General features: G+C 36.6%; 1 protein-coding gene across 1 annotated transcript; it reads left to right on the top strand.

Annotated features, from left to right (window-relative positions):
• Positions 1-17192: 17192 nt before the first annotated feature.
• LOC104115263 (rhodanese-like domain-containing protein 7) lies at positions 17193-22163 on the top strand. Its single transcript, XM_009625850.4, has 5 exons — positions 17193-17615; positions 18520-18771; positions 18902-19000; positions 20276-20560; positions 21666-22163. The coding sequence occupies exons 1-5, from the start codon at positions 17226-17228 to the stop codon at positions 22041-22043; spliced, it is 1404 nt and encodes a 467-aa protein (XP_009624145.1). The 5' UTR covers positions 17193-17225; the 3' UTR covers positions 22044-22163.
• The last annotated feature ends 2875 nt before the right edge of the window (positions 22164-25038 follow it).

Here is a 25038-nt window from a genome sequence, read left to right on the forward strand (position 1 = left end):
GCTGTGCAAGTATCATGGCACGCATGGTCACAAGACCGGGGATTACACGCAATTAAGGGAGGGGTAGCCCGTCTATTCAATGAGGGCCACCTTTGAGAGTTCTTCAGTGATCGATCCAAGAATCATTTCAGAGAAAGGGACGCCAACAGGAAAATGAATAGGAGGAACCCCAACATGTCATTCATATGATTGTCGGTGGGGTCGACATTCCACAGGGACCCATATTCAAACACACTAAGGTATCAATCACTAGGGAAAAATGAACCCGAGATTATGTGCCCGAAGGCACTTTATCATTCAACAATGATGAAGCAGAAGGCATTTCTCAGCCCCACAACGACACTCTGGTAATTTCTATCTTAGTAAATAAAGTTCAAGTTAAGCGTGTTTTAGTGGACCAGGTAGCTCGGCGAATATCATCCGATCGAGGGTCATGGAGCAGCTCGGCCTACAAAATTAATTCGTGCTCGCAGCTCGGGTCTTAAACGGCTTCAATATGGCCAGTGAAACAATTAAATGGGAGATTATTCTACCGGTGAACGTGGCTAGAACTATTCAAGATATCAAGTTCCACTTAATCGAGGAAGACATGAGGTACAATGCCCTGCTCGGAAGGCCTTAGATCAACAATATGAGGGCAGTCCCATCGACTCTCCACCAAATGATGAAATTCCCGACGTCGGATAGTGTAAAAATAGTATACGGCGAGAAGCATGATGCAAAGGAAATATTTGCGGTCGATGAGGTAACACCGATATCGACACTATCAACCTCGAAAAGGTCGAGCATGAAAGGTAAATAGGAAGTCAAATAGCAATCACAGTCACCAGCCTCGACCGAATCGGGGAAGCAGGAGATAGAAGAAGAAGAGGAGGATTTTCTGACCCCTCGAACTTTTATTGTTCCCGAAGATTCTGATGCTACCAAATCAACGGTCGAAGAGCTGGAACAGGTTATATTGATCGAGTACCTGCCCGAGCGAAAGGTATACCTGGGAACGGGATTAACCCCCAAATTTAGGAAAAAGCTTATTCAATTTCTTATTGATAACATAGATTATTTTGCTTTGTCCCATTTAGACATGACATGGATCCCACCGGAGATAGCATCGGCTAAGCCTGGACCCTAGGTTCAAACTGGAGAAGCAGAAGAGAAGACCCCAATCCGAGGTAAAGCACGCATTCATAAAGGACGAGGTAACTAAACTTCTCAAAATAGGGTCCATTCGGGAGGTGAAATATCCCGAATGGTTAGCCAATGTAGTTGTAGTCCCTAAAAAAGGGAACAAACTTTGAATGTGTGTAGATTATAGGGATTTAAACAAGGCGTGCCCTAAAGATTATTTTCCACTGCCTAACATCGATCACATGATCGATGTCACGGCCGGCCACGAGATCTTTACTTTTCTCGATGCCTATTCCGGGTACAATCAAATCCAAATGAACCCGGAGGACCGAGAAAAGACTTCATTTATCACCAAGTATGGAACATATTATTATAATTTAATGCCCTTCGGGCTAAAAAATGCAGGAGCTACTTACTAACTCCTAGTAAATAAAATATTCGAAGAACAAATAGGTAAATCAATGGAAGTTTATATTGATGACATGCTAGTTAAGTCCCTGCGCGCAAAAGACCATTTGGCTTATTTGCAGGAAACGTTCGAGATTTTAAGGAAATACAACATGAATCTTAACTCCGAAAAATGTACTTTCGGGATTGGTTCGGGAAAGTTTCTTGGTTTCATGGTATCGAATCGGGGGATCGAGATCAACCCCGATAAAATCAAGGCCATCGAAGACATCACCGTCGTGGACAGTGTAAAAGCCGTGCAGAGGCTAACTGGACGGATAGATGCCTTAGGCCGATTCATTTCGAGGTCATCAGATCGAAGCCACAAATTTTTCTCTTTACTCAAAAAGAAGAACGATTTCGCCTGGACCCCGGAATGCCAACATGCATTAGAGGAATTGAAGCGATACCTATCAAGCCCATCACTGCTTCACACTCCAAATGAAGATGAGAAACTATACCTGTACTTGGCAGTATCGAAAATCGCAGTAAGTGGTGTCCTAGTTCGAGAAGAGCAAGATACGCAATTTCCCAATTATTATGTAAGTCAAACCTTAGGAGTAGCAGAAACTAGATATCCACACTTGAAAATTGGCACTTGCACTGATAAGCGCCTCTAGAAAGTTAAGACCATACTTTCAATGTCACCCCATATGCATATTAACCACTTACCCACTTCATAATATTTTGCACAAGCCCGAACTATCGGGCTAATTTGCTAAATGGGCCGTCGAACTCAGTGGGTATGAAATCAAATATCAACCCCGGACGGCCATCAAGACTCACATTTTAGCGGATTTCGTGGATGATTTCATGCCAACCCTCGTACCCGAAGTTGAAAAGCAACTCTTGTTAAAATCGGGTACATCATCGGGGGTATGGACCCTCTTCACAGAGGGTGCTTCGAATGTGAAGGGGTCTGGGCTAGGCATCGTTTTGAAGCAGCCCACGGGTAGCACTATTAAGCAATCTATCAAAACTTCTAGGTTGACTAACAATGAGGCCGAGTACGAGGCCATGATTGCAGGTCTCGAGCTAGCTAAAAGCTTGGGAGCAGAAGTCATTGAAGCCAAGTGTGACTCTTTACTGGTGGTGAACTAAGTAAACAAAACCTTCGAAGTTCGAAAGGATAGAATGCAAAGGTATTTGGACAAACTGCAAGTAACTTTGCACCTTTTCAAGGAATGGACTTTATATCATGTACCTCGAGAACAAAATAATGAGGCTGATGCACTTGCAACTTTGGGGTCATATGTCGAGGAAGATGAGATTAGCTCGAGGACTGTCGTTCAACTCTCGAGATCCATGATCGAGGAAGGTCATGCCGAGATAAACTCTACAAGCTTAACCTGGGATTGGAGGAATAAATATATTGAATACTTGAAGAACGGAAAGCTCTCATCGGACCCTAAAGAGTCGAGGGCCCTACAAACCAAAGCTACTCGATTCACATTAGCTGAAGATGGAACATTATACAGAAGGACATTCGATGGACCATTGACAGTATGCTTAGGACCAGGAAACACCGATTATGTTCTACGAGAGGTCCATGAAGGCACTTGTGGGAACCACTCCGGCGCCGAATCACTGATTCACAAAATCATTAGAACAAGATACTACTGGGATAGCATGGAAAAAGACACTAAGGAGTTTGTTCAAAAATGTGATAAATGTTAAAGTTTTGCACCGATAATCCATCAAATCGGAGAACAACTTCATTCAGTCTTATCCTCATGGCTATTCAAGAAATGGGGAATGGATATCGTCGACCCTCTGCCATCGGCCCAAGCTAAAGCTAAGTTCATTTTATTTATGACTTACTATTTCTCTAAATGAGTTGAAGCACGGGCGTTCGAGAAAGTGAGAGAGAAAGAGGTTATAGACTTCATCTGGGATCACATCGTATGTCGATTTGGGATACCCGCTGAAATAGTGTGCGACAATGGAAAATAATTTATCGACAGCAAAGTGACAAAATTCCTCGAAGACCACAAAATAAAAAGGATATTATCAACACCGTATCACCCTAGTGGGAACGGACAGGACGAATCGACGAACAAGACTATCATTCAAAACCTAAAGAAAAGGTTGAACGACGCTAAGGGGAAATGGAGAGAAATTCTACCCAAAGTCCTTTGGGCATATCAAACAACATCAAAGTCCAGTACGGGGGCAACCCCGTTCTCCTTAGTATATGGCTCTGAATCCTTGAATCCAGTCGAAGTCGGGTAACCCGGTGCCAGGTTTCGAAATACAACAGAACAGTCAAATAACGAGGCTATGAATACTAGCCTCGAAATATTGGATGAAAAACGAGAAGCCGCACTCGTTCGAATGGTCGCACAAAAGCAACGAATCGAAAGATACTACAATAGGAGAACCAACCTTCGCCACTTCAGAGTCGGGGACTTATTCTTGAGGAAAGTCACCATCAACACTCGAGATCCTAATGAAGGGAAGCTCGGCCCAAATTGGGAGGGACCCTACCAAGTCCTCGACATCATCGAAAAGGGATCTTATAAGCCCGGCATGATGGACGACGAACAACTGCCAAATAATTGGAACATATCACTTCTCAAACGATATTATTGCTAAGGTATGACTTTATCCCTTTTATTTCATTTATATATTCAACATTAACTCATTGTAGGTGTTCGATTGAATACATCGAGACCTCAAGTTTTAAAGCACGCATTTCATTCTTTTTCCCTTAGATCGGTTTTTGTCCCAAGTGGGTTTTTTCGTCGAGGGTTTTAACGAGACAACAATTATGTGCTACCTGAGGACAATTAAACAGTATCCAAGGCTTATTTACAATCAACCTCAAATGCTGGGGGGCATCACCCTCGGATGTTACACTTTCGAGAAAAATACTTCGTGTAAAAGGGTCTCGATAAAGAAACTTTGTAATGGGCCAAACGGTCGAATGAACTGTGTCCGTATACATTAGTCGATCCTCGATGGAAAAATGTACGTATGTATAAATTATACAAAGAACCTTTTTTTCTATATCAAACATCTTGTGTCTCAAAGAAAATTTTCTACTATACAAGCTCCATATTTATGATTTTGTGAGAAATGACTCAAGGGCTAAGTGCAAATATACCCCGTACACTCGGGGACTGCCGTCGGTGATCGATATATTCGAGTAATCTAAACTCAAATTCATAAGACCTCAAAGAGGCACCCCTCGATCTATAAGCCAAGGCCATCATTCTCGGGGACTACACTTCGAAAGTGTTATTGGGAAATAAGCCCAAGAGGCATACCCAAAGGCTACGACCAAATTAAGGTGGCTCGGAGATGTCCGAATCCCGCAATAAAAATAGGCCTTCGAATTCTTTGAAAAACCGGTTAAAAAAGCTACCCTCGGCAAGTAATTAAAAGGGCTTCGATAAAATCAGCCCTCGAAAAACCTTAAGAGGTATTAAATTATCTTAACACAAACGTACTAAGGCACAAAAAACAAAAGGGTTTCAATCGATATCGAACCCTCAAAAAATCCAATGGGTAAAGAATACGTGTTAAGGCATAAAGAAATTTTTTACTAAGTCTTCTAAGCCAAAAACCTTGCAAGGCATAAAGAAAGCTCTGGCCTCATCCTCCAAAACCTTCGCACTCTCGATATCAGCCGTGAGGTCGAAGCCACGGTCATGTACCTCCTCAAGAGTCTCTCTTCGAGGCTGGCACCTAGCATGCTCGGCAACACGGGACAATCTAACCTCAGCAGCGTCAGAAATTTCCTTTGCCCGAGTGTTAGCGGCATCAGCGTCGACTCAGTAGGAGGCCACGAGCGCCTCTGCCTCGGATGTGGCCCTTGCAAGCTCAGCGGCCAACCGAGTCTCGAGCTCTTCAACTTTATGGGCTCGGGCCAAGTTCTCCCCCTTCATACTTTGGAGTTGACGCTCAACCAAAGACAGTTAGGCCCGAATAACATATTTCTCCGAGGCGAGATGGTCCATATTATGCTTCCACCCCAAAGTCTCTTCCTCTTTCATCTTGGCCTCCTCACGAAGCTGCTCAACCAATTCGGCCTTCTGCTGAACCTGCAGGATCAAAGTGTTTAGTTGCCAATATCAACTCGGCTCGAATGCTCATGATATCCTCTTCTTTTTGTACATAGAGGAGCTTGAGGGCGTCTCTCTCCTCCGTAAGATTTTTTAGATCAGCCTCACATCGGGCCAGCTCAGCTGAGTATTTAGAGGACGCTTCTCGATGGAGCGTCGTAGCCTGTATAGAAAGGAAGGAAATCAGACTTAGAGAAATAAGAACAAACGCAAGCATGGTAACATGGGTTAAAACTCACTTGGTTCAGAAGCCGTTGAGCCTCATCAAAAATGAGTGATGTGTCCAGGTCAGAAACATCATCGACCCCCGCGAAGCAGCCGCGAAATATATCATCTAGGGCTGCTTATCGGGCGGATCAGGCAGTTATTTACTCTTAACGGTTCGGCTTATCAGTTATCGGCTTTTAAATGTATTAATCTGCTAGCCACCCGATAAGATATCGGGCGGATTGGTATCAGTTTAGCTATTATCGGGCGGTTTATCGGCCTAGTTCAATCTGTATTACAGAGGCCTATTTTGGTCCATCATGTTACAGCCTATTAGTTGTTACACCAAAATTGACACCTCTAAACACTAGAGAAATCTGCTAGTGCCCACTGACGCTGCTTTCAGTTCAGACTACAAATATTGGAGCAATGGATGCAATTGCACATGACACACATACCATTTTCATAAAGATCACATCAATACTAATTTAATATGTAAAGATCTAGATAAAAAAGATCTAAAGGCAAAGCTGTAAAGATATTTAATTTACACATGCTTAAATCACTATTTGCTAGTGCGTGATTAATCCATACACAGAAATAACAAAGAGTATAAAACTTTATACACATATTTACACATGCTTATTAATCACCAATTTACTATCCATATATAGTAACCACTTGAAATCTTAACTGTTTTATAATAATGATGAATGGAGATTCTATTAACACTTCCTAACATGGAAAGTACACCTGTCAAAATGAGTCCAGAATACAACTAGAGATAAAATGAAAATTTAGACATAAAATCTATAACAATTGGAGACATCCACAATATACAATTGTTGCAGCTAACGCCTAACAATGCTTCAATTTATGCAGCTTCAAAGTTCAAACAACAACCTAAGAGTCTTTGAAATCACTCTGCAATGGTAGAACTATTTACATTATTAATAGCATTCAAGAAATAACAAACTGCTAACATCCAACAGCCTAGCACTATATAACTCAAATGGTAGCAGGCTTGAAATATGACAGCTTGAGGGCATAAGACTTTACAAAATGAGATCAATGAGTTTGCAGATACACCTTAAAATTTGAACTAATTAGTAGAATTATATAAATTGTTGATCTAAAAATCATGTTTGTTGTTAACATATTAACATATTTACATATTTACTAACATTGTATTACAATTTGAATTCTTACCAGATATATTAACACTAAACGTCAATTACGGAAGGGTCTTTTCCATCGCTGGCTAAATCTGAAGAAAACAAATTAAAATAATGAGTCGTGTGATAAATATAAGCATATCCACAATACTTATATACAACAAATATAGTAACAATATTATTACCTTGTTCAAGCTGCTCTATTTTATCAATATCTTCCTCAACACTAACAGGTTATTTTAATTTTTCATTTCGAAACCAATCTTAAAGACACACTAGAGCTTGCACCAATTTAGGAGTTAATGAACTCCTAAATGAATCAAGAAGACGTACTTCCGTACTAAACACACATTGGAATGCCACACTTGAAACCGAAACTGCTAATACATCACGAGCCATCTCCGCAAGAACAGAAAATCTAGCTGAGTTCAATTTGCACCAGAGAAGAACATCAAATTCTTTAGTGTCATCCTCAGTTTCTTCACCAAAATATTTATCTGACTCTGTTTTAGTATCCACACCTCCACTCCCACTTTTAAATTTTTTTATATCTTGCATTAGTGATTCTAAAAGTCCTGTATTTTGGGTGCTTACTTGACTGTCAGAAAGCCCGAGAGTAGAAGTGTCCAATGAAGAACAATCTGAAGATGAAGCAAGCACGACACCTTTTGAGATGGACTTTACATACTCACTAAATAATGAAGTCATGTACTTCTTTACTTCTGCGTGTATAGTTGCCCCCAGATCTTCACCAAACAACTTTACAAGTGCATAACCAACTGATTCGAGCTTATAACGTGGATCCAAAATACATGAGATAAAATTTATCTTGTTCATTTTTCCTGGATCACCCCAATATTTATTAAACTTTTCCATCATCTTCTTTGCCATTTCACTTAAAACTGCATCTTCATTTGCTATCAATTGCTTCAAATAAACAGCAACCGCACAAATTTCAAGAAAATGAATATTCGATGTAACATAACGTGATCCAGATATTTTCAAAGTAAGAAGATAGAAGATTTCAATAAACTTTGTAATTCTTTTTACATTCTCCCAATCACTACTCAAAAGTTCACTTGTAGGAATTCCATCTTCAATATAAGAATGCTCAAGATAATGTCTTAGGCCAATTTCACTAGATGCATAATGTGAAAATGCACCTTCAAATTCAACATCCCTGCGCAACATCAAGTAGGTGAAATTCCACCTAGTTGGAACATCCAAGCATAAAGTTTTTTTACAATTGAGTTGTTCATCATCAAAACATTCTTGAAACCTCTTCAACCTCGCAGGAGACTGCCTAACATATCTCACTGCATGCATAACACGTTCAATAGACACTGAAGATTCTTTTAAATCATCATGGACCACAAGATTCATGATGCGAGCCATACATCTCACGTGAAGGTGATTACCGTTCATCAAATTAGTTCCCATTTTTGTTAATTGCTTAGACAATTCTTTTACTGTCACATCATTGGAGCTTGCATTATCAACTGTGACAGTGAAGATCTTATTTATCCCCCACTCACGTAAGCACCTACCAATGCCATTTTCCATATCTTCGCCTTTATGACTAACAATAGGACAAAAATTAATTATTCTTTTATGCATATTCCATTCACTATCAATCCAATGGGCAGTGATACACATATAATTGATTCTTTGTATAGAAGTCCAGGTATCAGTGGTAATACATACTCTTTGTTTCGTTTCTATAAAAGACCTCTTCAACTTTTGATTTTCTTCATTAAAAAGATCAAAACAATCCCTAGTTACAGTACTACGGGAAGGGATCCGAAAATAAGGTTGCGCCACTTTCATAAAGTCTCTAAAACCTTCTTTCTCAACAAAGCTGAAAGAAAGCTCATCAACTATTACCATACGACATAATGCCTTCCTACACTCTTCTTGATCAAATTTCCAAGTAACAACAGCTACGTCACCCTGACTACCCCCGGAACAGATTGAAAACCTAAATTTGATTATTTTTTATCAACAATAGCAGGACATTTAAACATATGATAAAGAAGTGTCGATGTACCATTTTTGGTCTTAAAATAATACTCAATAAAGCAATAGTCACATTTTGCTTTTGTACTCCCTTCGGAAGTAATAATTTCTGTAAAATGATCCCACACAATAGACCTTTTTTCCCCTTTTTTTGGTTATATTTGACTCCGTTGTTTCACATTGGCTTATTGCATTTGAATTAGAAGCCCCACTTTCACCCATCATCTTATCACTTTGTATATTTTCAGCCATGCTATGAGTCACTACAACAAGAAAAGAAAAGGAATGAAAATAATAATTTTCTTAATGGATATTTAAACAGAAACTGTCAAAATCGATCTCAAAACAGCACAAACAAGAGAAGGCAACATTTGGAATTTCAACAAGAAAAGAAACTTACCATCTGCTGCTCTGGGCTCTGGCTATGGCGAGAAGAAGAGGCGAGACGACGAGTTGGCGAGAGGGAGAGGCGAGTTAGCGAGAGGGAGTCGGTGAGTCTACTGCTCTGGCTGCTGGGTGTAATACTGAAATTAACACTTTTAGACGTTAGGGTTTCTATTTTCTAATGTCTCAAATCTAAATGCCTAATAGAGTATTGGTAAAGAAGGGTATTGGGCTACTGTAAAGAAACACTTTTAAGTTTTAACACTTCTTCTTGTATAATGCCACGACCCACGATAAGAAAGGGATTTATATTACTTATTTAATATACATATTATATATATATTCTTAACGGGTTAACGGATTATCCATTAAGAAAATTGAATAATTCGTCCCCAAATCGATAAGCCGTTACTAAAAAAATTTTAATATATTCCCCATCTGTTAAATCGTTAACTCGATACCAATAAGCCATTTTTGCGGTTCGGTTTTCGATTTCGGTTCAGTTTTGAACACCCCTAATATCACCCCCTTTGGGGGCCGTCCCCACATCGGGGGTCCCCATGGACCGGGCATCCCAAAACTGCCCCTCAGAGAATGTGGGGCTAGGCGGTGAATCATCAATATTAATTGCCCCGAGCGATTCACTCGGGGCATTCTCTTCTCTTTGAAGGGCCTATGAACTAGACCCTTCGGGCATACCCGCTGGTTGCTCACCACGGCAGGAGGCATAATCAACACCCGATGACTCGGGGACTCTGCTCGGACCTTCCTCCGAGATCACCTCGGTATGCGATTGAACCTCCTTGACCGTCACCGGCTCAGCAGTTCTCGAAGCTTCAATGCCTCCCCTCTTCCGAGCCACCAGCATGCAGTCGGCATCTTCTCCCTCCTCGTCTTCATCTCGTAGCGTTTGGACTAAATCGGCAGACAAAACGGCAGGATCAGTCTTCGACTTTTGAGCCCTACTTTTCCTGGGCTTCGAGGTATCTAGAGGCGAGGCCCTTCTCCTTTTCTTGTCTTTGGTCGGCTTCGGGACCTCCTCTTCCCTGAGGGGAAGCAGCCTCATGACGACATTATCTCCAAGACCTATATGAGAATAAATCAAGTAAAAAAAAGTATTTCACAAGAAAATATCAAACACGGACATGGGAACTTACCATGATTTTTGGCCTCCCATCGACCCTTGGCCAAATCGCGCCACGAGCGCTTAGCATACGAAGAGGTTGAAACCAGTTGTCGAACCCAACCTGCAAGGTCCGGGACTGCAGCAGGAAACCAGGGGGAAGCTGCACCATAAAAAAGAATATAGATGAGAAGAGGTAAAGGAAACATACAAGTAATCAAACGTTATCGATGAGGTTCTACTTACGCTTCATGTTCCATTCTTCGGGGAATGGCATCTTCTCGGTGAGGATTAAGTCAGAGGTTCTGACTCGGACAAACCGGCCCATCCATCCTTAGTCCTTGTCCTCATCTATACTTGAGAACAGCACCTTCGTGGCCCTGCGCTGAAGCCTTATCAGTCCGCCCCGATAAAGACGGGGGCTGTATAGCCTAATGAGATGATCGAGGGTGAAAGACATCCCCTCGACCTTGCTCGAGAAGAATCTGAGCAAAATGACAATGTGCCAAAAAGAGGGGTAAATCTGCTGGCCTAGGGTTACCCGGTATTGGCGGCTGAAGTCGATTATGACAGGATCGACGAAACCCAGTGTGAAAGGGTAAGTATACATACTTAATAACTCTAATAACGGAAGTAGATCCCATGATTGGCACTAATAACCGCTTTAATTTGATTTGTTCGGGGATTTTCGCCGTGATCTTCGACCGGTTACTGATATCTCGCCATTCCGTTATTACGCCTTACTTGAAGTCAATCATGCTTGATCTCGATTGTTGCTGGCCTCGATCTCAATGAACACTTCGATCTTCAGGCTTGATGTTCTATCTTCGAGCTCGAGCCCGATCTATTATGAGGTTACCCTCGAGGCAACTCCCCTGCCAACGAAATCGGGTATGCCTGATTTCTACCGTATACAGATAGTCCCCTCATTTTTTAGAGTGTAACGAGAAGAAACGAATTCGAGATTTTGATTTAATACCTCGATCAATTATGATGTCAACATCGTGACGTAAGCGACAAAAGCGATTGAAGCGTCGCTTATGCATAATTCCCAAGGTCATTAATTAACGCCAGTTGATGGTCGGCCACCAGAGCTTTCAAATCATCAAAGTGGCTATTATAAATAGACCACCTTCATAATCTTCTCAAACTTTACTTTCAAACTTCTTTTAATCTTCAAAAGCTCTTCTATTCTCTTCAAGTTCATCAACTTTGCCGGTTTTCGTTTGCCAATCTCTTATTAAAACACAAATTCCGTCTTCTTCTTCCTTAAACCTCATATACCAATGGCAAAAACATCAAAGACCATTCCTCAAGAAAAAAATGCCTCCTCATCGCGGTCGGCCGGTGACAAAAATACCGGTGGAGCCACGTATCGAAGAGTGCATCCCCGGGCTATGTGAACTTACTTCCGACTTTAAAGTCGAAAAACCCTCTTCGGTTCCTGGTCGATACGAGCCCATGTCTAGATATACCTGTTCGATATCCGAAGGCGATCTCGAGCAGGTGAAAAAAGACTGCCATTAGGAGAATAAAGAGGTGGTGATTCCTACCCCCGATGAGGACATCACCACTCATGTGAAATATTATATAAAAAGGGATCTCATTCACTTGTAAGGGGAGAATAATTATTAATTGATAAGAATATACACACACGCTGCCTTCTTTATTTTACTTATAACTCATCGATGTTTGTTCCATCCTCTACTGTTCTTATTAACTAACCTCGAGACTATCTCGAATCGAGGTCGAGGCGTTGTTTGCAGACTAATTTGATTTATTTTATTGTCCAATTTATCTATTTAATTCGTTGTTTATCAATTGGTACTGGTTTAAATTACATATCCTCAAAACCACAATATAAGTTTAATTGTTACTCAATTTTTAGGGTAAACAATAGTATATTGAATTATACTGGTCCTTTGTGATTTACCAATGTTTGACCTCTTCTTTTGTATTCTCATTCGACATATATATCCTTCTTTCTCATGGAAATACTATCCTTCTCTCTAAGAGAAATACAAAGACATCTATATACCAAATTTTATCGATTGTAATGATTTTTATATATTTACTATTCTTACAAGCATGGCCGACTCTAACAGTATATGGGATAAGGCAAGTGCCTTAGTACCCCAATTTTGGGGAGTCCATTTTCTAGGAATAATATATATATATATATATATATATATATATATATATATGTATAGTGCTTTTGTATTTTTCATAGTAGAAAAATAGTTTTCAATTTGATTTGATTTGACAATTCTACTTTTTAATCTTTCCAAGTAAATTCCAACGTTACAATTTCATTTCACTCTATATTCCATATATGAGACATACTTCTTCCTTCCTCCTTATTCATGCTATCTTCTTTCTACAATTCTACTAGATTTTTTTCTTTCTCCTACAAGCCAACAACTAGATATTTTGGAATCAAAGTCTTCAAACTTCTTGAATCAGTCATCCGGGTAATATCATTCTAACCTTTTAGTATTATTTTTATTTATTATTTATTATTTTATTAATTTTACTCCATACATATTGTTAATTTTTTTAGAATATAAATATGCCAACAATAAAATATGTATCTGGTTATTCAAAAATCCAAAAGAAAAAAAAAAGTTGAAAATTTAATAAAATCTCAAAAGGGAGATCTTGACAAATTTTTGACAAACAATGAAAAAACTAAATCGCAAAATGTAAGAGAATGTTCTGTAGATGAACAAGTCACTAACTTAGTTGAGTAAGATGATAACAAAATCCAAATTGAAGAAGAAGAGGTTTATGAGAAATCTGACGAAGATTCTCAAAAAAATCAAGAACTAATAAATGAATTAAATAATAACATTCCTAAAAATATATATGATCCTAGTCAATGGACTAATGTTAATACAAAGTTGAGAAATTTATTAGTAGAAAAGGGACCAACAAGAAGATGCTTTAATAAAATTATCACAAACACGTTGGGAAAGTTAAATCATTATCACAAATACGCTGGGAAAGTCGTATTGAAAGTATTAAAGCAATACGATTCCAGACTCCACAAATAAGAGATGCTTTAATAAAATTAGTAGAAGTTAGTGAGGATCCAAAAATAAAAAGTGAAGCAAGTTGTTTAGCAACAGATGAGCTTGAAAATTTTGAGTTTTTATTGGACATGACTATTTGGTATGATGTATTATTTGCTATTAATTTAGTTAGCAAAAGTTTACAATCAAAAGATATGCATATTGATGTTGCCATAGATCAACTACGAGGTCTAATTTCTTTTTTTTTAAAATTATAGAGAAGAAAGATTTACAAATGCTACAATTTCAGCTAAGGAAATTGCAGTTGAGATGAATATAGAACCTGAATTTCGTAATAAACGTGTAATACATAGAAAGAAACAATTTGATGAGAATGTTGATAATGAAATCACAAAGTCTCTTGAAGAATCTTTTAGAGTTGATTACTTCTTATACATAGTAGATCAAGCCATTTTTTTCACTTCAAAATAGATTTGAACAGTTTGAAGTATATGCAAGTATCTTTGGTTTCCTATTTAGTGGTAAAAAAATGAGATCATTAGATGACGAGAATTTGAAAAAATATTGTCTTAACCTTGAATGTTCCTTAAAACATAACAGTCAATATGATATTGATGGTTTAAACTTATTTTCCGAATTAAAAGTGTTAAAAGAAATAATACAAGTAGAAGATAATACTCTAGTCCATATACTCAATTAAATAAAAAGACTTGATTCTTTTCCAAATGTTTATATTGCTTATAGAATAATGTTAACAATTCCTATAACAGTTGCTTCAGCAGAAAAGAGTTTTTCAAAATTAAAATTGATAAAATCTTACATAAGAAGGATTTACAAATGCTATAATTTCAGCTAAGAAAATTGCACTTGAGATGAATATAGAACCTGAATTTCGTAATAAACGTGTAATACATAGAAAGAAACAATTTGATGAGAATGTTGATAATGAAATTACAAAGTCTCTTGAAGAATCTTTTAGAGTTGATTACTTCTTATACATAGTAGATCAAGCCATTTTTTCACTTCAAAATAGATTTGAACAGTTTGAAGTATATGCAAATATCTTTGGTTTCCTATTTAGTAGTAAAAAATTGAAATCATTAGATGACGAGAATTTGAAAAAATATTGTCTTAACCTTGAATATTCCTTAAAACATAACAGTCAATCTGATATTGATGGTTTAGACTTATTTTCCGAATTAAAAGTGTTACGAGAAATAATACAAGTAGAAGATAAAACTCTAATCCATATACTCAATTAAATAAAAAGACTTGATTCTTTTCCAAATGCTTATATTGCTTATAGAATAATGTTAACAATTCCTATAACAGTTGCTTCAGCAGAAAAGAGTTTTTCAAAATTAAAATTGATAAAATCTTACATAAGAAGGATTTACAAATGCTATAATTTCAGCTAAGAAAATTGCACTTGAGATGAATATAGAACCTGAATTTCGTAATAAACGTGTAATACATAGAAAGAAACAATTTGATGGGAATGTTGATAATGAAATCACAAAGTCTCTTGAAGAATCTTTTAGAGTTGATTACTTCTTATACATAGTAGATCAAGCCATTTTTTCACTTCAAAATAGATTTGAACAGTTTGAAGTATATGCGAATATCTTTGGTTTCCTATTGAATGGTAAAAAATTAAAATCATTAGATGACGAGAATTTGAAAAAATATTGTCTTAACCTTGAATGTTCCTTAAAACATAACAGTCAATCTGATATTGATGGTTTAGACTTATTTTCCGAATTAAAAGTGTTAAGAGAAATAATACAAGTAGAAGATAAAACTCTAATCCATATACTCAATCAAATAAAAAGACTTGATTCTTTTCCAAATGCTTATACTGCTTATAGAATAATGTTAACAGTTCCTATAACAGTTGCTTCAGCAGAAAGAAATTTTTCAAAACTAAAATTGATAAAATCTTACCTAAGATCAACAATGTCTCAAGAAAGAATAAATGGCTTGGCTATATTATCAATTGAAAAGGAATTATTAGAAAAAATTGATTATAAAAAAATTATTAACAACTTTGCATCTCAAAAGGCTAGAAGAATAGATTTTAAATAAAAATATATATTATAACGTTCTTATAAATACTTAGGCCCCATATTAAATTTTGCCCTTAGGCACCATATATGCTTGAGTCGCCCCTGCTTACAAGGATGTAATGCAAGTTTACATGAAATAAAAAGATTGATAATATTTGTCAAAAGCTCGATAAATATTAAAAGCACAAGAATTTACAACTGTATTTGGTTGAAAGGGAGGTTTATGGTGATATCAATCCATTATAATTGATCAATAGAATTAGTCATTTAGTGGGGGTATGTGTCAGCTTCGTCTTTAAAAGGTGATAAAAATTTATATCTTAGACTTGGTATCTGAATATATTTAATTGTTATTGTAATCTGATTATTAGTCAATACTATTTTCCGAAAGCATTAACTGTTTCGACACTTTTACTATAGCTTTTTGATGTTGTGTCATTGTTGCTATTTCCTTTGTGTGTTCACTTTAGAGGTTTTGTTTGACTTATGATTTAGCTTTTGAAAATTTAAAGATCGAAAGGTACCTTAGCATTGGAGCTTTAAACTTGTATGCTTAGACAAGGGTTTCTATTGATATTCGAAAACCAATTAAACCGATCGATTCGAACCGATTTTTAGTTTTTTTTTAAGAAATCGTAGGTTTTTATATAAATTTATAATCGCATCGATATTTAGGGTAGGTTTTTTATTTTATAAAAAAAAACTAAAAAATAATCAAACCGTATCGAATAAATTTTACATGTAGAAAATATATTTATTTAGTAAGTTTAAAAATATTAATGCATTAAATTTTTCTTTGGGTCTTGGAACTATGAAAACTATTACAAGCCAAAAAGTAATTAAACTCAAAATACTAATTCCTAAAACCTATTATGCTACTTCTACTTAAACTAAGTTATTTTAAGTATCTTTATTAGCAACACACAAAGTATTCTAACGATTATGAGTAGCAAACTACAATGTATTGAATATGTTTCCTTTCCTATAATTTAGATTTATCTTTTTGAATATTTAATCTTCTATAGACTTTATTCTTGAGTCCCAACTTGGTTAATATCTTTTCACTCGTGTAATTTATATTTTCTTTGCCTTTGCTTGGTTTCTTTTAAATTGTTATAGAATAGTTGATAGATATATACTCCAACCATCTTTTATTTTTTTTAATTCATCACCCTTTAAACAGTAAAAATGTCTAGAGAGTTTTGCTAAGTCCTATAAAAGAACGTATGTTATTGCATTCTACTTTTACTGGTGAATTTTACATGGCATTTAAAAAAATATCGAAAATTAACCGAACCATACCGATACCGAAGAGAAACCGACATGATTGGGACGGTTTCGAAAAGTCTAATTTTGGTTATACATAATAGAATAACTGAAAAATTGGTATGATACAAATTTTATAAAATAACCGGCCGAACCAAACCATTGACACGACCAGACTATCTTTTCAAGTAAAATTAAAAATATCTTTAGTTTTTGCAAAACTCAATTTAATTATTTTTAATATTTGGGTACTATGAAGCGTTAACTAGTTTTGGTATTATATCGGGGCATAGGGAAATTGGAGTGTACATGTCTCGATGCAACCCCATCCAAAGAGTGCTTCAATAGGTGCGGCACTCAGAATGCTATCATCAATTCCCTTTTCACCAAACCCTAATCGCACCATGAAAGCCACCTCCGAAGTACCAACCAAAGCCCCTGCCTTTCCTTTCTTTTCTAATCCCAAAATTAATATTTCGAATTTCCCACAAAATAATCTTGCACCCTCTAATAAGTGTTTCTCTGCAACAGCAGCCGCCACAAACCCTGTTCCTATATTGAAAGCTAATGGTTCGAGGAGTGAGGAGGTAGAAGGTAGTGATTTGAGCACTGACCCACAACTTGTGGTGGTTTCTTTTTATAAATTTGCTGATTTCCCTGACCATGCTGATTTGAGGAAACCTTTGAAGGAGCTCTGCGAGCAACTGGTAATTCTTGCCTTTTTACTTTACTTAGAGTTTGATATCTTTTGTTGCATTGTAGAAAGATTTAAGCTTTTCTTATATTTAAGTTATAAATGTGTTCCTGTTATTGCAGCTTCAAATGTTTAATACTAATGTTTAACTGGCGATATTGTTTAGTGCATATGGAAATGGAAGTTGTTTTTGCTGAGCTTGTGGGTGTGCTTTTGGATTATTGACTATTCATTCATGTTTGGGGTTGGTGTGATTGCTTAAAGTATCTGCATTTGTTCAATGTTCATTGAGGAATATATTTGTTCATTCTCAGCGAGCTTGCCAAATTGATCCATGGTATTTTTCTTGAAACTGCTTAAAATATTTCAAGTGTCTAAGTTGGAGGTTCTGCTGTTGGGCAATAGTTGTAGATAAGCACTCCCCGGATTGAGGTAGGCCAGGAAGCTGGTTGCTTTACTTTGTATGTGTAGAGTCTGCATTTTCTCTATTATGTCTTGTTAGACTGGATAAGAAGTTAAATTTCGATGGTCCTTTTTTTCAATTCAGAATAATTGGTTAAGTTAGTGCTAACATCCTGCTTCTGTTCTCCCTTAATTCTTGATCAGTCTTCTTAACCAGATTTTTAGTTTTTTTTTTGGTCGGTTAACCAGGTCTTTAGTTTCGATCACATTAAAGTAATTAAGATGTATTTTGAAGGAAGTGATAAAAAGTTTTACTTGTTTTTCTTCTCAGCATTTCTGCTTGTTATTGCTGTCTACGATTAAATAGTAGCTGCCCATTACATGGCATATTTGATGTATGTTCTCTGTATGGCTGGTCAATCCTTTTCCCTTTATTAGTTCCTCTTCCAAGTACATTTTGTTTGATAATGCATTTTTCAATGTGACTCGTTCCTCACTAAGCTGATCAAATTCAGCGTGTTTCAGGTGGTATTATTCTTGCACCTGAAGGAATCAATGGCAGCATATGTGGTACGCGGGATTCGGTGGAAAGTGTTCTTGCATTCATTCAAAGTGATGAGCGTCTGAAGGGGCTTAGACTGATTGAGTCACCAGTGAGCCCTGAGGAAGAGGCTCTTCATCATGGACATACGAGCAGCTCTCCTCTTGCAGCGGGTGAGGATGCTCCCTTTAGGTGGGATCATGTGAGGGTGAAGCTCAAAAAAGAGGTAGGTTCACTGGCCAAGTTCGATAGAGTTGCCTCACATTAATGAGAATGCCCATCTCCCTCAGATCTTGGAAATTGCTTTAATATATATCCTTTTAGTATGAAGCACTCATCATATGTTTCTTGAACAGATAGTTACACTTGGAATGCCTTCTGTTTCACCCATTGAAAAAGTTGGCAAGTACATTAAACCGAAGGATTGGAATGCATTGATTAGTGATCCAGATGTTGTAAGTTCTTTAGTTTCAGTAACATCCTTTGTTTAATTATTGATTCATCTGTTCTTGAAGAATCTTATTGTATCGACATAAAAATTCTGACATGTAGCTTACTCATTACTTAAGCTTGATCCTAAAATTCATCTAATTCACTTCATGTCCTTTGGTTGAGTGGGAATAAAGTCATGCATATCCTAAATGATATCCTGTATTTTGATTTTATCTTCCACTTATTTGAACCATCATTTGTGTACTGTAGCTCATACCTGTAAAAATTGCTCGGACTAGTTTTTTCTACCAACAGATAGCATCCTTACATTTTCCACATTATTGAATCTTAAAGAGGTATCACGAGAGTTTTCAATGCATAAAGTGGACTTAATACTGTGTTAGATCCGCCTTTTTGCTTGTCAGTTGCTTATAACCATGGCCCATGCTGGATTGGAAGGTTGAATCTGTTTAATCTGGAAAGATTACATGCCTACTTAATGTTGAATTTTAGAGCATTCAACCCCTTGTTTGAACCCTGAAACTTGAGTTGGGTGGGATAATTGGTATCATCTTTCCTTTATAGTGTTGTCACGGCATTCTACTTTTGTCTATAATCTTCATTCATTAGGTCCCAAGAGATAGGATATGCAAACTTGTTTAGTGTAGAAAAAGCAAGCTTTCCTGTCTAGGTTATGTAGCAATTCAGAATATTGAAATTTGTTTGTATGGGTGGCTGAGTGAATTAGTGGATAAGTGTTCATTTTTCCTACTTCTATGTACTCCATGTTTCCAACTTTAGCCAATAAATATTTCTCCACTAGCCCCAAAACATAGCACTACAAGTTGTAATGGCACACAAATAAGGAAACATAAACGTAAGAAACATGAAGATAAGTAAAAGAAATAGGAAAGTCCAGGCTAAGAAGAAACCACTCTGGAAAGACCTGTAACTATGCTGTGGCATGTCGTCTCTGCCCCTGACCAATAAACTGTTGAAGATCTGTTGTTTATAATGTCTTGGTCATCTTGTTATTGGGACTCTATGGGAGAAGCTTCCAATTTGAAAAGTCTCTTCAAATGTGCTCTATAGGAATTCATTATGCATTCCTGATACACTTTAGGATTTTCTGTTTGAAATGAAATGCTTGTAAATCTACTTCTTAATGAAACATTTCTGACGCCAAAAGACATGCTATCCCTCCCAAGGACTAACTATAGAAACAAATACATCACTCAAGAAAACTATCATGGCCTTCAGTTGTGATCCTTCACTAAATTTCAGTATTACTCAATTAGGTTGTGATTGATGTTCGCAATGACTATGAAATCAGAGTTGGGAAGTTCAAGGGGGCAGTTGATCCTTGTACCACAGCATTCCGGGATTTTCCATCTTGGGTGGACGATCGATTTAAACTTGCTGATTCAGAAGACAAGTTGGAGTCTTCTGGTTCTACTGGAGCATCAGATAAGCTGACAAAGGAAAAAGGAGACAAAAAGGTTCCCCGAGTTGCAATGTACTGTACAGGTGGAATTCGATGTGAGAAAGCTTCAAGTTTTCTCCTCAGCAAAGGCTTTGAAGAGGTAAAAAAATTAAATCAAAATGGTTTATTCCTAGGGGGTCTTAAGGCAACCGCGAAGTTTCTCATGCCATATGCTTGGTAAAACATGTGCATTTTAAACTGTGTTTTCGTTGACTGCACTTTGAATTGTCTTTTTACATTCTTTGAAAGATACCTCTTCTACTCTTGCTTCTTCTTCTTATCCTCAGTTTCTGAAAACCCGCCCCCTTGACTGCACTTTGAATTGTCTTTTTACATTCTTTGAAAGATTCCTCTTCTACTCTTTCTTCTTCTTATCCTCCTCAGTTTCTGAAAACCCGCCCCCTCCCCCCGGGGAAGAAAGAAGAAAAAAGCACACACAAAAGCGGGAAAGATACATTGAAAAACCCAAGAAAGGAGAGCTTTTTCTTGGGCCTAAGGCTCATGCATTTCTCTCTTATCATTGTGTTGTATGTAATATGTATATTATGATTGAGCAATTTATGTGCGCGTGTTTTTTAGAACCTCCAGCCCCCCCCCCCCCCCCGGGCGAATCAAAGTAACTAAAGAGGTGAAAAACGAGAACCAGTGGCGGAGGAGGCAAGATTTTCGTTAAGGGGGTTCAAAAAAGAAAAAAATTGTAACTAGTGGGAGTTGAACCAATAACCTTATAAAGGTTTTGAACCCCCCCTGACCGCTAAGCTATGCTTTTAGGCTTTGTCAAGGGGATTCAAAACATAATATATAGAGGTAAAAAACAGGTTTTGCCTTATATATACAATGTAATTTTTCGGCGAAGGGGGTTCACCGGGATCCGGTGAACCCCCTTCCGCCCCCTAAATCCGTCCCTGCTCTGAACCATGTAGGTTGCATCTATTTGCGGTGCAGTAATATAAACATCTCAGCCCATCAAAGACGAAAGAACCAAGGATATACACAAATATCTTCTAACAATTAGACTTTATAATCCCAGTGTTGTATGTTGTTCCTCACGAGCAAATTCTTCAAACATCTTAGTTTGCAAACCGATGATGTCAAGAATTCTTTTGTTTGGTTATAACATGCTACTAATGCATCATCACAAGATGCAGTTTTTTAATTGCTTAGCAGATCTTTGTTTCATGATGTTTTCGGCTGATTATTACCAGGTTTATCATCTAGAAGGTGGGATTTTAAGGTACTTGGAGGAAGTTCCCAAGACGGAGAGCCTTTGGGAGGGGGAATGCTTCGTGTTTGACAAGCGGGTTTCTGTTGAGCATGGTCTGGTGCAGGGAACGTTCAAACTTTGCTATGGATGCAAGAAACCAGTGAGTGATGCTGACATGGAATCCCCAGAATGGGAGTATGCCGTCTCCTGTCCATACTGCTTTGCATCAAAATCTGAAGAAGAAAAGGAAAGGGCAAGAGCTCGACAAAAACAGTTTGAGAGATGGGGTATCATCGGTGGTCCAGACAAGGGCCGCAGACCAGAAAAGGCAGTAAATATGAATGAGCATTCTGCTACTCAGATGTCAAAATCATTATAACCACCTAAATTTCCATAGAATTAGACGCCTTCTGTACCAATTTTCTTTTGGAGAGTAAAATTTCTTACTACTTTTTAGGAACTAAAGTTACTTCCTTATGAATGGCAGTATTTCTGAGAACTGTTCTGTTATGCTTTCCAATACAGACCAAGAAATAAGCTACCACAACCTTTTTAACGTGGTTGGAAATACATGTGCTTATATATAGAGAACATAAAGTTTGACCACAAAAGGGCTAATCAGCCAAAGGTATCCCTTATCATGGGTACTTCCCTTCATTTTTTCCCTCTAACTTGATCTCCCATAAAAACATATATAAATCCTGTAACCAAAGCAAAGACGTTAAAGAATTAACTTTTGGTGGTAATTGGCATTTCTATGTTCACCTTCATTTACTCTATTTTTGTAAACAAATCAAGAAAAGAAAAGATGGAATTCCTTAATGAAATTTTACTATAGTAGTATATCAGAATCTGACGTAAACTTACAAGTTATGGTTATCATCCACAGTAGTATCATATATTTTCAATTAACATTTTTTTTAAAAACGATGTCAATTAAAAATGTAAAAAGATGTAATAGCACTTACTGTACTAGGTTTGCTTCCAAAGCTAGTAGGCTAAACGTCGGTACCGTCTCCAATTTGTGTAGCTTGCGAACAAACACCGAGCCCCAAATTTAAAATTTAGACACTACATAGAGGTAAAATTGAGGCAGTTTTATATATACTCACTTGGATCTGAAGTAGTTCAATCTTTTCAATGCAATTTCTGAAATCAAATCTGAAGTTCTTCTATCTTTCAAATGCAACTTTAGAAATTCGAATCTCAAGTAGTTCAATCTCTTAAATACAACTAGTTCTTCTAACTTTCAAATGCAACTTCAAAAATTCAAATTTTAAGTAGTTCGATCTCTTCAATGCAACTTCAGATTTCGAATCTTAAGTTCTGAAACATAAACTTGTTCTTCAAATTTTAAAAATCCAACACACGATTCAACGTCCAAATCTACCGCAAATGAGTTCAAATTTGAAACATATCTTTCAAATATTATAAACAACAAACCCCAATCATCAAATTATCAAAATAAAAATAAATTTAATATACCCATTTTGCAACTAAGAAGAAAAAGAAATCCTAAGCACAAAAAAGACGAAAGCATCAACGAATAAGAAGAGAAAAATGTATTATCCGAAAATTGTGTATAAATTAAATTTTTTTTAAAAAAAAGTGGGTACAAATTCAATAGGTGGTGTAAAACTGACTCCACGTGGAAATTTTACGGTAAAATTAGTGTGGAATGGTGTATATCATCAGATGCAGGTGAGTACTTACCCCTTCAAAGGTATTCTATTCTCTGCTTTAAAGAAAGTAGTTGGAAACGCAATTGAGAAAAACAATTCTTTTCCTTTCCAAAAGATGGTAGTCCCAAGTCTAAACACACAAATATTTTGTAAAATGTTATAAGAAAAATCAAATTATGGTGGATGTCTACTCTTCCTCCATGATCTTCTCAAATGCTTAATGACATATTCAATGACATATTTCTATGCTTAATGACATATTCAATGACATATTTTTCTTCACTTCATGCCTATATAAAGGTCGTGTAATAGATAAGAAAATACACATAATTGAAGAAGAGAATCTCTTCCTTCTCTCTATCTCCATTTCTTGTTCATGTTTTACTAAATTATTTTTATTTCTTGTTCATGTTTTACTAAATTGCTTTTATTTCATAACACGTTATCATCACGATACTCTAACCAACTGAGATTATCTGCTTTAATCAGGTTTTATCTTCTTCCTACCAGAGTTAGTCAATTTTTCTTTTCGATACATATGTTGAAGCAAAGTTGGTCTAGCAATTAGTTTATGGAATCAACCAATATGAACAACTTACTTCTAAACCTCTAGCCTAACTAGAGAAGGTATTCAATTCTTATAAATTGAACTGTTACAAGTAAATGAGATGATGTGAAATTCATAAAACTACATGTATACTTCACATCTTATTCTTTATATTTGAGTTTATTCTTTGTGTGATATTCAATATTGGACTTGTAAGAATTCTCAATGTGATCAAAAAAAAAAATACTTTGATGGCAATTCATTTTCCTAGCAAGTAAATCTTCAGTCTTGATCTAAGTGCTCAGAATTCATCTGTTGCGTAATATTGGAGTAGTAGTATTTTAGTAGTGTTCGAAGTTATATGGCTATGAAAGCCTTTATTGTTATTTTATTTAAGATACTAGAAAGGACATGTTATAGTAAGACTTGCTGTAGATACTCGTTTTATTCTATCATAAACTTAAAATTAAGATATGTATATTATTTATCTATTTTCTGTCAAAACTTAAATTTCATACCTATTAATTATGATTAGCCTATTTGTCAAGTTCTTCATAACTGAAAATATATTCTTTATCTTGATTAATATTTATTAAAAGAATATGAAATAGAGATTTAACAAGAAAAAACTCAGAGAGGCTAAAGAAGCTAACCAACAAAGATCTATCAGGTGAATACTTAGAGAATGCTATTCATTCTAGCTGACACTAATTACTTAGCTGATTTGAAAGTTTATTGCTGAGAATTATATCCAAATGACATTATGAAGAGTTTAACTCAAGAGGTAAGCATTTTTTCTGTATTTGAAATTATTTTTGACATTTGCTATTGATGATATCAACTTCAATGAGTTCAAGTCGCAATGCACCATGAGGGTAAGACATCGGGATCAAGTCCTGATGCTCCATGATGATAATAGTTGTGTTTGAGTCTCAATTCATTATGGCTTAACATACCTTTATATTGGTACCATATTGATGATATAATGATGACTAAAGAAAAATAATATATTTTTTATGAAAAAGCATGAAAATTGTCTCATTTAATTTGCTTCATTCTTGAAGTGAATTTGGTAGCGGCACACAATAAGTCTAAATGAAGACAAGTGGTTGAACAATGAACGTGGGCGTTCTAAAGATCAAAAT

This window comes from Nicotiana tomentosiformis, chromosome 3 (genome assembly GCF_000390325.3).
Source record: "Nicotiana tomentosiformis chromosome 3, ASM39032v3, whole genome shotgun sequence".
NCBI classification, from domain to species: Eukaryota; Viridiplantae; Streptophyta; class Magnoliopsida; order Solanales; family Solanaceae; genus Nicotiana; species Nicotiana tomentosiformis.

Coding starts and splice junctions, on each gene's coding strand:
- LOC104115263 (XM_009625850.4), top strand. CDS start 17,226: ATGCAACCCCATCCAAAGAGTGCTTCAATAGGTGCGGCACTCAGAATG. Junction 17,616..18,519: donor AGGAGCTCTGCGAGCAACTG/GTAATTCTTGCC, acceptor GATCAAATTCAG/CGTGTTTCAGGTGGTATTAT. Junction 20,561..21,665: donor TCAGCAAAGGCTTTGAAGAG/GTAAAAAAATTA, acceptor GATTATTACCAG/GTTTATCATCTAGAAGGTGG.